This window comes from Hevea brasiliensis, chromosome 3 (assembly GCF_030052815.1).
Source record: "Hevea brasiliensis isolate MT/VB/25A 57/8 chromosome 3, ASM3005281v1, whole genome shotgun sequence".
Lineage (NCBI taxonomy): Eukaryota > Viridiplantae > Streptophyta > Magnoliopsida > Malpighiales > Euphorbiaceae > Hevea > Hevea brasiliensis.
Genome location: NC_079495.1, coordinates 5,155,581 through 5,169,032, shown reverse-complemented (window position 1 = coordinate 5,169,032; position 13,452 = coordinate 5,155,581). Strand labels below are relative to the sequence as shown.

The window sequence follows — 13,452 nt, the reverse complement described above, 5'->3', positions numbered from 1 at the left end:
ATTTTCGACACGACTTAGGACATATTTTGTCTTTTCTTAGTTTGTATTGAGTCAAATGTATTAAATAATTGTAATAAAATTGTCAGGTGAGCCGGGACAGCTTTCCTCCTCGCCCAGCTGCCGCAGTGACCTCGGTTCAAGTTTGTGAGTAAAATATTAATTTTAATTGTAATTTCGATATTACTATATGTTCAAGCATGTCCATGCATCATGTATAAATATGTATCTATATAGTTAAATACTAGGCACGTTCTATATTGCATTCATAAATGTTAAAGTGCCATGGATGTTGTTTGTAGTAATTTAGAGCAGTGCGTGTGCGTAGCGTGCGTGTGGTATGGTATTGGATATGGACAGGACGAGTAGACACTGCTTGAGAGACATTCGCTGGGACCCGGTCCTTCGGGATAGACACGGCTTGAGAGACACTCTCTGGGACCCGGTCCTTCGGGATAGACACGGCTTGAGAGACACTCTCTGGGACCCCGCATTTGGTTTATTAAGGGTAAGTCAAGCTTGAGAGACACTCGCTGGCAGAGGTTGGATTAAGAGGGCTGTATAGGAGATCAGCTCCCATATATGTATTGTTTGACAGTGTTGGGTGTGCGAGTGCTCTAAATTGCCTTTTTGATGTGATTTGTATGAAATTCATGACGATATTGCATTTCACTCCACATGATGCATTCGCTTTAGATAGTTATAGAGATTATGGTTAAAATTGATATTTTACTCTTTGAGTCGAATGCTCACTCCTGTTCATCTATTTTTCCAGGCTATAGGAGGATTATTTGTTGTGGCTAACCTGCTCTTCTTCTTCGCAGGTCCATTGATAGTATTTAATGTATTTTATATAGTTGAGTTAAATTTTTAGACTCCGCATGTGTTAGAAGTACTTATTTTATTTAAGCCTGTATTATAAAAGTTATGTTGAAACTGTAAGATTATTAACTATATTCATGATGGGATTGGATGAGTGAGCTGAGCTCCATTTGAGTTAGGACCTTTTTATTATGTGGAGAGTGGTCTAAGCTCCCCAATTTATTATATATTGTATTTATAGGTCGGACGAATCAAAAACTCCCCGTTAAATGGTTCATTTTATGGCCAGACTCTGTCCGATTGAATCCTTGAAATTGGGCTCAAATGGGCCTTAGAGTTAGGTTGAGGAATAGTTAGACTTACTACGGGTTTCGGTGGTTTTAGGCTGATCTAAGTCTCAGTGCCGGTCAGGCTAATAAGTTGAGTCGTGACATTTAAGTTATAATTAAATTTTCAAATATTGAAGACCAATGGAAATATATATATATATATATATATATATATATATATACTTTAAAATTTTTCTAATATATTCTATACTACTTAAATTATCAATTGAATTCAATATTTTTTTTTTTACTTTTTCTAATCATATTTTACTGTTACCAAGTCTGTTCATGATCTAATGGATTTGCCATGTTAAATATCACATCATGCATTGAAACTAAAAAATACTACCTTTTTCTCTATAGGTTGCTTCATATCCACTCATTTTTCTTTAATGCTCACAAATTTTCAAGATTCAACGTTTTAACACAACTTTCCAATTTTATAATCATAAGTATAAAACATCCAATCATACCTATTACACAACACTATCATCATCACTTTTAAGTCTTATTATAAGGTAGAAGAGGCAATGAAAATCAAGCATGAGATGATAGTGAAAGTGATTAGCATAGTTCACTTTAAACTTAAGAACCCTGATAATAAATTGAATTTTGAATCCCCAAAATTCCTTTCTCTTGTTTTCCATCATCTTTTCTTTTAGGTTTGGAGTTTTCTGCCTAGAGAATTTCCTACGAATCAAGTGTTTTCTCCCATCCAAACTCTTTATACCTCCTCCAATCACCTTTTGGTTTTTGGTCTGTTTCACAATCATCAAGTCAAGGTGAAGGTCACGTGGATATTCCAAAAGAACAAGCGCGTGTAGAACACGCACCAACCATAGGGTTGCATTGTGCTTAACTTTATCTAGAAACTTTGAAAAATAATGAGGTGGGTTAAGGTAAAAATTAATAATTAAGAAAAAGAGAAAGTGAAAAAAAAAAAAAAGGAATTTGAGAGGTTCGAAGAGGATCTGTGGTACGGACTTTTTAGTACAAGAAAATGGTGATGGGAATCAGTCTGCGCCCTGCAACAAAGCAAAAGGCAATGTCAGTAAGGAGATTCTATACTTTCTTTGGGACAAATCCCCCACGAATGAATGAGATGCTGTATATCCCTCCATTCTTTCTTCTTTGCTTGGAATTATACTGAATTTGAGATTATTAAGTGCATGTGATTACATGAAAAGTAAATCTTATATTTATGTAAATGAAAGAGTACATATTTTAAATGTATGATAGAATTTATCCTGAATTTTAATTACTGCTATGAGTGAAGATGGATTTTTTTTTTTTTTTACTTTTTTACTAAATTTTTATTATTCTGCAATAGAAAATTCTCTAGTAATGAATATTAGTTTAATAATATTAAAATTACCTTTTTTTTAAGATTATAAATTTTAAATTTACATTTATGAAATTAAATTATTAAAAAAAGTTCTAATTAATTAGCCTTCCAATAACAATCTTTCAACAAATCCTTAGCAATGCTCTGTTAAAAAAAGGTAAAATACTTTTTACCCCTTGTTTATATATATATATATATATATTTTTTTTTTTTTTCTATCGTAAAGGTAACATACAGATAGGACTCAGCATCTTGATAAAATCATAGTAATTTTATCAAGATCGCTCATCCCATATAAGAGCTGTACATGCACATCGATTGTGAAGCATGCATGCATAGTACTTATATGAGATGAGGGGTCTTGATAAAATTATCATAGTTTTATCAAGATATCAAGTCCTGTCTCTAGATACTGTGCATGTATTACCTTTACAATAGAAAAAAAAGGAGACCTCGAGAGGGGTAAGTTGAGTGTATCTCGGTGTAGTTCTTGTTGAGATCCTCAAGTGTGGGCGTATCTAGGGACTAATCCTTTGTCCCTATATTTTAAAAAATATATTATTTAGTCCTTATATTTTGCTTTCATTAAACTGCTTAGTTCCTCTATTAATTTTTCTATTAGTAAATATTGGTTAAACTATTATTTAATCTCTCTATTTTAATAAATTAATTAGTTAAGCTAGTTAATGTAATTTAACTATGTTAATTATTTAGTCTCATAATTATTTTTTATATCTAAACTATTTTAATTCTAATTAAGGTATATTTATTTTCCTGTAAATTAAATAGTATATTTTTTAAAATATAAGAATCAAGTAATCTGTTTTATTAAAATATAAAAATTAAATATTAATTTAAAAAAAAAATCTTTAGCAAAGTATCATGTACGCAAAAGGAGAATAGTGAATACTAAAAAGAAAAAAGAAGAACCAACTAAATAAAAAAATCAAATTTTTTTTTAAATATTTATTTACATGGTAGTCATTTAGTAATATTTATAAATAATAAAAATTCAAAAAAATTGTTTAAAATTAAATAAATAAATGTTCACATGAGCAATCTAGGAAAACCCTACAGTTTGGTATTCATATTTTTTAAGATTCGGAATATTATTGAATAAATTGAAAATATTTAAAAATATTAAATTATAACTATAATATTTCATATATGTTTTGATTAATATCTATTTCAACATCTATATACAACTAAGGCCTACATAAATATTCCTAATTAATTAATTTCAACACACCCACATAACTATTGTCTTGCTTTTAAATATTATAGACAATCCTCTCCTAGGTTTCTATGATTTTGGGTATCCAATGAGATAAGAAAATTTTAATATTAATATGTGAATAATTTTTTTATTAGAAATGGTATCGAGGTAGGTCAAGAGGGGGATTATACCTCTATTTTTGCCTTATAAGAGTTTAAGATTGGGGTAGGGACTTCTCTGTTAGGGTATGGAATAGGATGAATTTCTCATAGGAAATTTTTTTTTTAATTTATTAATATATAATATAAATTTATTTATTAAAAATAAAATATAATTAGAAATATAAGTTTTACATATTATTTTAATAATATATTTATATATTTTATTAAAATTATAATATTTAAATATATAAATATATAAAAATAAATTATTTTTTAATAAAAAATAATAGTATATTACTATATAGGGGGGTTACAAGGATTTGGGACAGAGAGAAAGTCTTTCCGTCTCGTCCCGCATAAAACAAGGTGGGAAAAAATTAATCAGATTATGGGTGGATCGAATCAGGTTCATGAACTTTTACCACCTCTATTTTTTATAAAGGATTGAAAGATGAGGTTTTAAACCCAAATTTATCAGGTGAGCGATATGCTTTTAGCTGATAAATTAAATCAAACTATATTATAATATGTGAAAATTAATATCAATGTTTAATCTAATTATCTTTAAGTTATAGAAATAGATATTGGTAGGTAGAACAACCAAAGAAGAAAGTAATAATAAAGATTGAGAAAAGTCAAGAAGATGTGGGAAGGTTGATATTCCTTATTTTTATTATGAAAAATGTCACTTGCAACAAGTTAATTTGGTGTTCTACCTTCACCAACCAATCCACTTCTAATTAACAAATCTTGGGATTTACACAAGGGGTCACTCATAACATTTTTAATCATGTAAACAAGGATTTATCAAAAGAAAGAAGTGGATACACAAGTTTGATTCTTAAGATATTTGAATTGTTTTTGAAGTTATAAAATTTGAACATTTTACAGAGATTTGGTGGAGAAAGAGCAAAGATAAAAAGAAAAAGATAAATTAAAATTAAATAGAGGTAAGAGAGATGATTTTTAATTATAAGAATTCACTTGAATATGATCCATTGATATTTTAATTGGAATGAATCATTGGAATTTGGCTATAAAAAATTTTAAAATTTAAGGATAAAAATGAAATATAACTCAAAACAGAGGAAAAAGAGTGTTATTTTTTTTTATAATTTTTAATACAATTAATTTAAATATAAATTCTTATGATTTTGAATAAAAAATAAATTTAATATTAAATTAATGCTGTATTAATACAATAATAACTTTAAAAAAATTATATCATAATGTAATATATTTAATAAAAAAAATTTGATTATATTATATTGTGTTACAAATTGATATTAATTATAATATATTTTATTTTAATCATTAATTATGATATATTTTACAAGAGTTTAACTAACCCTTTGTTTGGATTGAAGGGTTATGGTGGTAAGGGATGGTTTTAAAGATTTTTTCATTTGTTTGGGATAGAGGGTTGAGGAATAGGGAGAGTTTTGGGGGATTACTTAGGAGTTGAAAACCCCTCAAAACTTTCCAATTTTTAACCCACCAATTTGGTGGGTTGGAAAGGTTAAATTTTTTTTTTATTTTTTAATTTTCTATATTACTATATCAATTTTAAAAAATATCCAAAATATCCATTTTTACTATATAATAATAAATTTTTATAATTTTATAATTTTTATATATAACTTTACCTTCTAATACCATATAACCAAATAAAATATAATTATAAAACCTTTATTTACATTATATTTCTCTCAAATATAAATAAAATTATTATCTTACCTTATCATATTATATCTTTCTTTATTTTACCTAATTTTATTTTATTAAACCTCCCTTCCAAACAAACCCTAAATTGCAAAGGGGTGGAATTTTTTACACATGTTTTTAGCTGGAAAATATAATAAGGGCGATGAGCTTTCTAGGAGTAACAGAAGGTAGAAATGAAGAAGTGTGAGATTCTAGGCTAAGGGGGTGTTTGGTTTACCTGTTGGGTGCAGCTGATAGCTGATAGACACTCAAACAAGTAAATTGTAGTGTTTGATAAGCTTAAAAAAATAGAGCTAATAGCTGATGGGCAACTGATATGATACCATCAGCTGCAGTTTGTATCAGCTCTATTTTTAGAGTTGTTTCTCATCAGCTGATAGCTGATTTGATTTTATTTTTTATTTTGACCATATTATTCTTTTTTATTTAATTTAAAAATTAATATTATTAATATTTTTATTTTTTTATTTGTAATTTTAACATTTTAATTAACGAATTTCAACTTTGTTAAAATATTTTTTTATTAATAACATAAAATATAAAATATTTATTTATATCAAAAAACTTAAAATTAATTATAAATTTTTCTATTAACGATAATAATTATTTTATTATTTTATTTATATTTTTAAAATTATTTAATTATCTTAAAAAAATAATTATTTTCTTATTTCAATAATAAAATAAATGATAAAAGATTAATAATTATATATTTATTTAAATAATATAATATATTAATTTAATAATTATATATTTAATTTAATAATAAAATAAATAATATAATATAATAAATTTATAATTTTATATTTATTTAGATAATAAAATAAATTATATGATATATACTCTTATTAGTCATTTCACATATTAACAGTAATAGTTAAATATAATTTTATCAAATACTTAATATAAAATAACTATCATCAGTTTTATCGGTTATCAACTACCAGCTAACAATAACGACTATCAGCTATTAGTTGTATTCAACGATTAATCTAAACAGCCTAATCAGATAATATTGTAGAGGTGGATGCTTTTCCCTTGCGCCACGTCAGCCTTTTTGGCTTCTTCTATCCCCAAAAATGGTCGGTCAAACGGATGAGCTGGTAGATCTCATCCGTCATGACAAGTGGGTGCTTTTTATCTCCTTCATACACGTGTCCCTCCAGCGGTCATAAAACCATTTCAATTATTATTTCTTATATTATATAGAGAAATGTAATAAAATAAAATTTTAAAAAATTATATAAATAATTATTATATTTAATAAAAATAAGATAAAATTAAAAAATTAATTGATACTCTTAATTTTCTCAAATGAACAGTTGATATATTTTTATTCCATATAAAATAATTCATAACTAATTTAATTTCTTTCCAAAATTGAAAATTAATGCTGCAATTTTTACTTAATTTTATTTAATTAATTTAAAATTTGAATTAAAATTATTAATAAATTAAAAATACAGTTATGAATTAATTACAGTAATCAGTTTTAATTAGAAAAAAAAATTATCTAAATTTAATTTATTATAAATTTAAAATATAAACATACAAATTTTATATATTTTATATGTAAATTTTAATTATATATTAATTATTTTTTAAGTTCGATTTGTTATGTATTCAGTGAGCAAAATATATTTTACAACTCATTTATATATAAATTATATATATATATATATTTATATTTTAAATTTATAATAAATATTTTTAAAATTAAAAAAATTATATTTTAAATCTCTAAGAATTTCTCATTGTTTATAGTTTTTCTCAAGTCAACTGGGCCTTAAATGCCTACTGTAAATCCAAGCAGTGCGAGTCCACCGCACACTCCCACACAAAACCAGTGGGCTCCACCCGCGCCCATCTCGTCTCCCTATATACCAAAGCCTCTCTTTAACTCTCCACGTTCATCTCGGACTCTTCTCTTCGCTTCCACACCACCACCACTGTCGCAGTCATCTTCACCTTGCTTCTGCCATGTCGGGCAAAGACTGCGGCAGCCACGGGCACAAGCGCCGTAAACTCTTCCGCCAGATTTTCGCCTGCATCCTTATCCTCCTGTTCCTTGTTCTCGTCACTATCCTCTTAATCTGGGCCATCCTCCGCCCCAGCAAGCCTAGTTTCGTCCTCCAAGACGTCACCGTTTACGCCTTCAATGTCTCCGTCCCTAACTACCTCACCTCCAACTTCCAAATCACTTTCTCCTCCCGCAACCCAAATGACAAAATAGGCATCTACTACGACAGGCTTGACGTCTACGCGACGTACCATAGCCAGCAGATCACTCTCCGTACAGCAATCCCGCCCAATTACCAAGGCCACAAGGAAATCAACGTCTGGTCACCGAACGTCTACGGAACTGCCATCCCAGTCGCGCCGTACAACTCTCTGTCGCTGAGTCAGGACCAGTCCACCGGAGCAGTGTTGCTGACGATCAAGATGGATGGACGGGTGAGATTCAAAGTTGGGACCTTCATCTCTGGGAAGTATCATTTATACGTGAGGTGTCCTGCATACATACAGTTCGGGAGTAGGACTGCCGGGATTATTGTCGGTGAAAACTCCGTTAAATACTCTTTGCTGGTGAGCTGCAGCGTAAGTATTTGAAGATGATGAAGAAAGAAGATAACTTGTAATAACGCCGTTAAGTATTTTTCTTCCTTTTTTTTTTTTCCTAGAATTTATTTTGAATACCTATATTTTTATCTTTTTAATGGATATTTTATGAAATTAATGGCTTTGAAGTGTACACGTTCCTAATTAAAGTGAATAAATGGAAGAAGAAAGAGCAAACATGGGTAAAATTACAGTATCTGCACATTGTATGAATTTTTATTTTATTTATATTTTAAAAAAAATTTTATTAGATATTTAATTTATGGGGTTATTACATTAATTACGAGGTTGAATTAATTAATCAAATTATAAATTGTAATTGGTGGTGGATAACGTATGAGTGTCTAGTGGAAGTTGTGGAGTCACTTTCCTTCATTTTATAAACCAACAATATTCTGTTGATTTTCTTTGGACCTTTAAACTTATTTTTTGAAAAAAAAAATTATACTCTTAATTAATCACTAATTATCATTTTAATTAAAATTATAATAATTTTTATATAAATTGTATAAAATTATATGAATATAATTTTATAATGATTTAATAATTTTTATAAAAATTGTATAAAATTAAATATAAAAATTCATTTGCAAATAAATTTTCCATTTTGAATTTCAGCGTGCCAAACGGTGTGTTAATATTTTTCCAAATGAAACTAACAGTATAAACTAGTCTCCTTAAAATACACATGACCTAACTAGTAACAATCAATAAACTAAAATCCAAAACATTAGCAATTGCATGGGCAACTAAAGCCACACATGCATCTCAAGACTGTAGTATATATATGTATACTAACTCTTAAAAAAACAGTTAATTAAAAAAAAAAAAAAACAGTTAATCAGTTAACATGTACATAAAATATTGACAAAGTAGGAAATTATTATTAATTAATCATAGAATAGATGTGGGATTAGGGAATTCACACATGGGTTTAGTGGAGGTCCATTTCACCCTTCACCAGCACTTCTACCTACTAATAATGGCGTGATAGATAGGGACTTGAAACTATGTCTCTACAACTCTTTCTGGGGGAGAATATAGCTGGGGGTGGGTGTGGTGTGAATGTATTTTAATTCCATGTGCATGATTGATCAATACACTGTAGATTTATAGCCCACTGATCTACATGTTTTCTGGTATAATTGACTATGATTAACTCGAATTAGAAATTTCACGGTCTCAAAGATAGCTCTGATATCACTGAGTTAAAACTCGTTGGGACCGACTCTCATGTTTGACTATATTTATGTTTGTATTTGGTAGGTTGAGCTAAGAATATCTTTTTATATTTTGTTTTTGGACTTCTTTCTTTGGTGGGCTTAATTTGGATTTGGAATGGGCTATTTTCTGTTGATGAAATTAAACTGTTGGTCTTGGGATGGCCTAGTTGATGGGTATATATATCATCAGCAATCAAGTTCAAATGAAACAAGTCACAACAGTAGTCCCTGAATGAAACATATCCTGCTTCCAAAGAATTCCCCAAGTAGATTCAATTGTTAAATATTATCAATTGAAAGCTTAAAAGGTTAGTAATCCTAAATTGGACCTTTTTAGTGCTAATAAAAGCCTCCTAAATTTGGGCCGAGCCCAATTCAACTAAAATTAAATCAAATAAAATTTAAAGGCAGGCCTTGATTGAGTAGTGGATTAAATCAATCCTATCTTTAAGTTTCTTATGTTTATATATTTTTTTAGAGAAAATATTTTTTTTTGGGTTAAAGTTTAATTACACCCTTATATTTATTAGAAAATTTTAATTTAATATATTTTTAACTTTTTATCTAATTTAATTTAGAAGTTCAATTTAAACTCAATTTAACTTAAAAATTAAGAAAGTCAAATTAAGAAATTAAATTTTAAAATTAAGAAATTAAATTTTTTATTTTTTGATTTAAATTAAGAAATTTATTTTATAAATTTTAATTTTTAAATTAAATTAAGTTTAAATTAAAAATTTTGAATTATTTTTAATAAAAAATTAAAAATAAGTTAAATTAAAGTTCCAAGACATATAAAAGCTCAATTAACATTTTGCCAATATTTTTTTTAATTTTTTTTTAGATGGAAAATTTAGAAAAAGTAATGAGCCTTTAAGGAGCAATAATAATAGATGGAAAGCTAAAAGTGTTTAAGAGTGTAGTCTACGAAGCTAGAAATTGTAGAGCGTAGACCACTATGCTTTTCCCTAGTGCCACGGTAGCTTTTTTGGCTTCTTCGATTCCACAACCCCAACTAGAGGTGAGCATTCGATTCGAACCAAATAGAATAGAATTAAATTATAAAAATTAAATCGTAAATTTTAAAAATTGAACCGAATCAAAATGGATGAAAAATTGAATAGAATTGAATCATTATATTTCGATTCGGTTTGATTTAAACTGATAGATTTGATTTTTTATTGATTTTTTTAATTTATACTTGATTTTCAAGTTATTTGGTATAATTTTAACTTTGGTTTGAACCTAATAACCATTAATCAATGAAATTAAACAATTAATATATATATAATTAAATATAATTCATAAATTTTTTTATAAAAATAAATCAATTCAAAAATCGATTCGGTTCGATTTAGTTTAATTTAACTATATAAATTACTATTCAGTTCGGTTCGGTTTAACCGATTTTTTCTCTTCAAAACCGAACCGAACCTAAATAACCGAAATTTTTATAATATAAAACCGAACTAAACCGATTTAATTTTAAAACCGAATTATTCGGTTCGATTCGATTTTTCAGTTTAAACCGAATTCTGCTCAACCCTAACCCCAACAACAATCGGTCACATGGGAAAAATCTCTCTCTCTCTCTCTCTCTATATATATATACATATATATATGCACTCTAAAATTCACTCATAAAAGTTTGCCATTTGGTGGCGGATTCACAATTAATTTTTAGAGTTAATATTTAAATTTATGAGGAATTAATTTAAATAAATATATAAAATAATTTAAAAAAATAGAGCGATTAATTGACCTTTAATTTATTAAGTGAATCCACATTTGATCATTATAAGATTATTGTAATTAATAATATAACTTTGCTTACTAATAAAACTCTTTTAAAATAATAAAATTAAAATTAGACTGCTTTTTAAGTTAAATATAAAGTCATAACTGATTTATTTATTTTTAACCTATGCATTAAAAAAAATATCTTATTTTTTTATATATTATGGATAACATATGTTTTTTATGTATTCATTATTTGACTTAGATTTATAAAGACCATTGTGATAAAAGGCTTTATGCTATTCTTAAGATTAGGCCATATGACTATGCAAAACTGACTTATGTCTAATTAGTTTTATTTTTAGAAAAAATTCAAAATTTTTTTTTTAATTATGATGGATTTTTTAAATTAATTTATAGATAAAAAACGTTGATTTATTGCAAAATTGATTGAAAAGTTTATAAATAAAAATTATTTCATGTGAATTTTGATTAAAAATAAATAAATATTTCATCATGATTGTTCATTTGTAATGAAGCTAATAGTATTTTGGTAAAAATTTTAAAAGAAAAACTAAATGAGAAATATTACTATACTAAATTTTAATATAAATTTAAATTACATTTAATATATATAATTTGGAATTTTAAATTATAATTTCAAAATAAAATAATAAACAATTTACGTGTAGATAAAAATATGTAATAAAATAATAAAGTTGTAATTTCATATAAGTTCTATTGCATATAAATTTGGTTAATTATAAAATTAAAATATAAAATATTTAGTGAGATATATTTAATAAAAAATTTTCTTATTTAGTGTCTATTTATCATTAAAATTAAAAAGCAATAATTACTTTTTTGAATAAAAATATTATTAAAAAAATAATTTAAAAAATTTATTTTTATATTTTATTTTTTTATAATGAAAATTATAAATTTTAATTTTAAATTAATTTTAATATTTTTTAATTAATATATTTAAAAAATAATTTTTTTAATAACAGTTTCAATAATGGTATTTGCAAACCAAGCCTTAATCTTTAGTTAACTCTTAAATGCCTAATGAAAATTGAGGCACTACGGGTGCACTGCACACTCTCGCACAAAACCAGAGGGCTCCACCCTCACCCATCTCCTCTCCATATATACCAAAGCCTCTCTTTAACTTTCTCTTCATTTCCACACCACCACCACAGTCGCTGTCACCTTCTTCTCACTTCCGCCATGTCGGCCAAAGACTGCGGAGGCCACGGCCACAAGCGCCGGAAACTCATCCGCCGGATTTTCGCCTGCATCCTCATCTTCCTATTCCTTGTCCTCGTCACCATTCTCTTAATCTGGGCCATCCTCCGCCCCAGCAAGCCCAGCTTCGTCCTCCAAGACGTCACCGTTTACGCCTTCAATGCCTCCGTCCCTTATTACCTCACCTCCAACTTCCAAGTCACCTTCTCCTCCCGCAACCCAAATGACAAAATAGGCATCTACTACGACAGGCTTGAGGTCTACGCCACGTACCATTACCAGCAGATAACTCTCCGTTCAGCAATCCCGCCCAATTACCAAGGCCACAAGGAACTCAACGTCTGGTCACCGAACGTCTACGGCACCGCCATCCCCGTCGCGCCGTACAACTTTCTGTCGCTGTGTCAGGACCAGTCCATCGGAGCAGTGTTGCTGATGATCAAGATGGACGGACGGGTAAGATTCAAAGTTGGGACCTTCATCACTGGGAAGTATCATTTGTACGTGAGATGTCCTGCTTATATACAGTTCGGGAGTAGGACTGCCGGCATTATTGTCGGTGAAAACTCCGTTAAGTACTCGATGGTGGTGGGGTGCAGTGTAAGTCTTTGAAGATGATGAAGAAAGAAAATAATTTTAAGTATTTTTCTTCCTTTTTTCCCAAGAATTTATTTTGAATACCTATATTTTTCTCCTTTTAGTGGATATTTAATGAAATTAATGGCTTTGAATTGTACATGTTCCTAATTAAAGTGAATAAATGGAAGAAGAAAGATCAAGTATGGCTAAAATTGCAAAATCTGCAAGTTCTATGAATTTTTATTTTATTTTATTAGTTAATCAAATAATAAAATTCTAATTGATGGCAGATAACATATGAGTGTCGAGTGGAGGTCGTGGAGTCACTTTCGTTGATTTTGTAAATTAACACCATTCTATTTATTTTCTTTGGATCTTTAATCCTATTTTTCCAAAATTTTTTTAATTTTCAGCTTAATATTGCTGTTCATGATTTTGTTTGTATTAATTT

General features: G+C 28.1%; 2 protein-coding genes across 2 annotated transcripts; both read left to right on the top strand.

The window, feature by feature from the left end:
* The first annotated feature begins 7,426 nt into the window (after positions 1-7,426).
* LOC110661490 (NDR1/HIN1-like protein 1) lies at positions 7,427-8,410 on the top strand. The gene has a single exon (XM_021820483.2). It carries the CDS (start codon positions 7,576-7,578, stop codon positions 8,203-8,205), a length of 630 nt encoding a protein of 209 aa, XP_021676175.2. The 5' UTR covers positions 7,427-7,575; the 3' UTR covers positions 8,206-8,410.
* Positions 8,411-12,268: 3,858 nt separating this feature from the next.
* On the top strand, positions 12,269-13,213 carry LOC110652496 (NDR1/HIN1-like protein 1). The gene has a single exon (XM_021808107.2). It carries the CDS (start codon positions 12,405-12,407, stop codon positions 13,032-13,034), a length of 630 nt encoding a protein of 209 aa, XP_021663799.2. The 5' UTR covers positions 12,269-12,404; the 3' UTR covers positions 13,035-13,213.
* The last annotated feature ends 239 nt before the right edge of the window (positions 13,214-13,452 follow it).

What these genes read in the sequence shown, in the direction of transcription:
- LOC110661490 (XM_021820483.2), top strand. Translation starts at nt 7,576, where the DNA reads ATGTCGGGCAAAGACTGCGGCAGCCACGGGCACAAGCGCCGTAAACTC.
- LOC110652496 (XM_021808107.2), top strand. Translation starts at nt 12,405, where the DNA reads ATGTCGGCCAAAGACTGCGGAGGCCACGGCCACAAGCGCCGGAAACTC.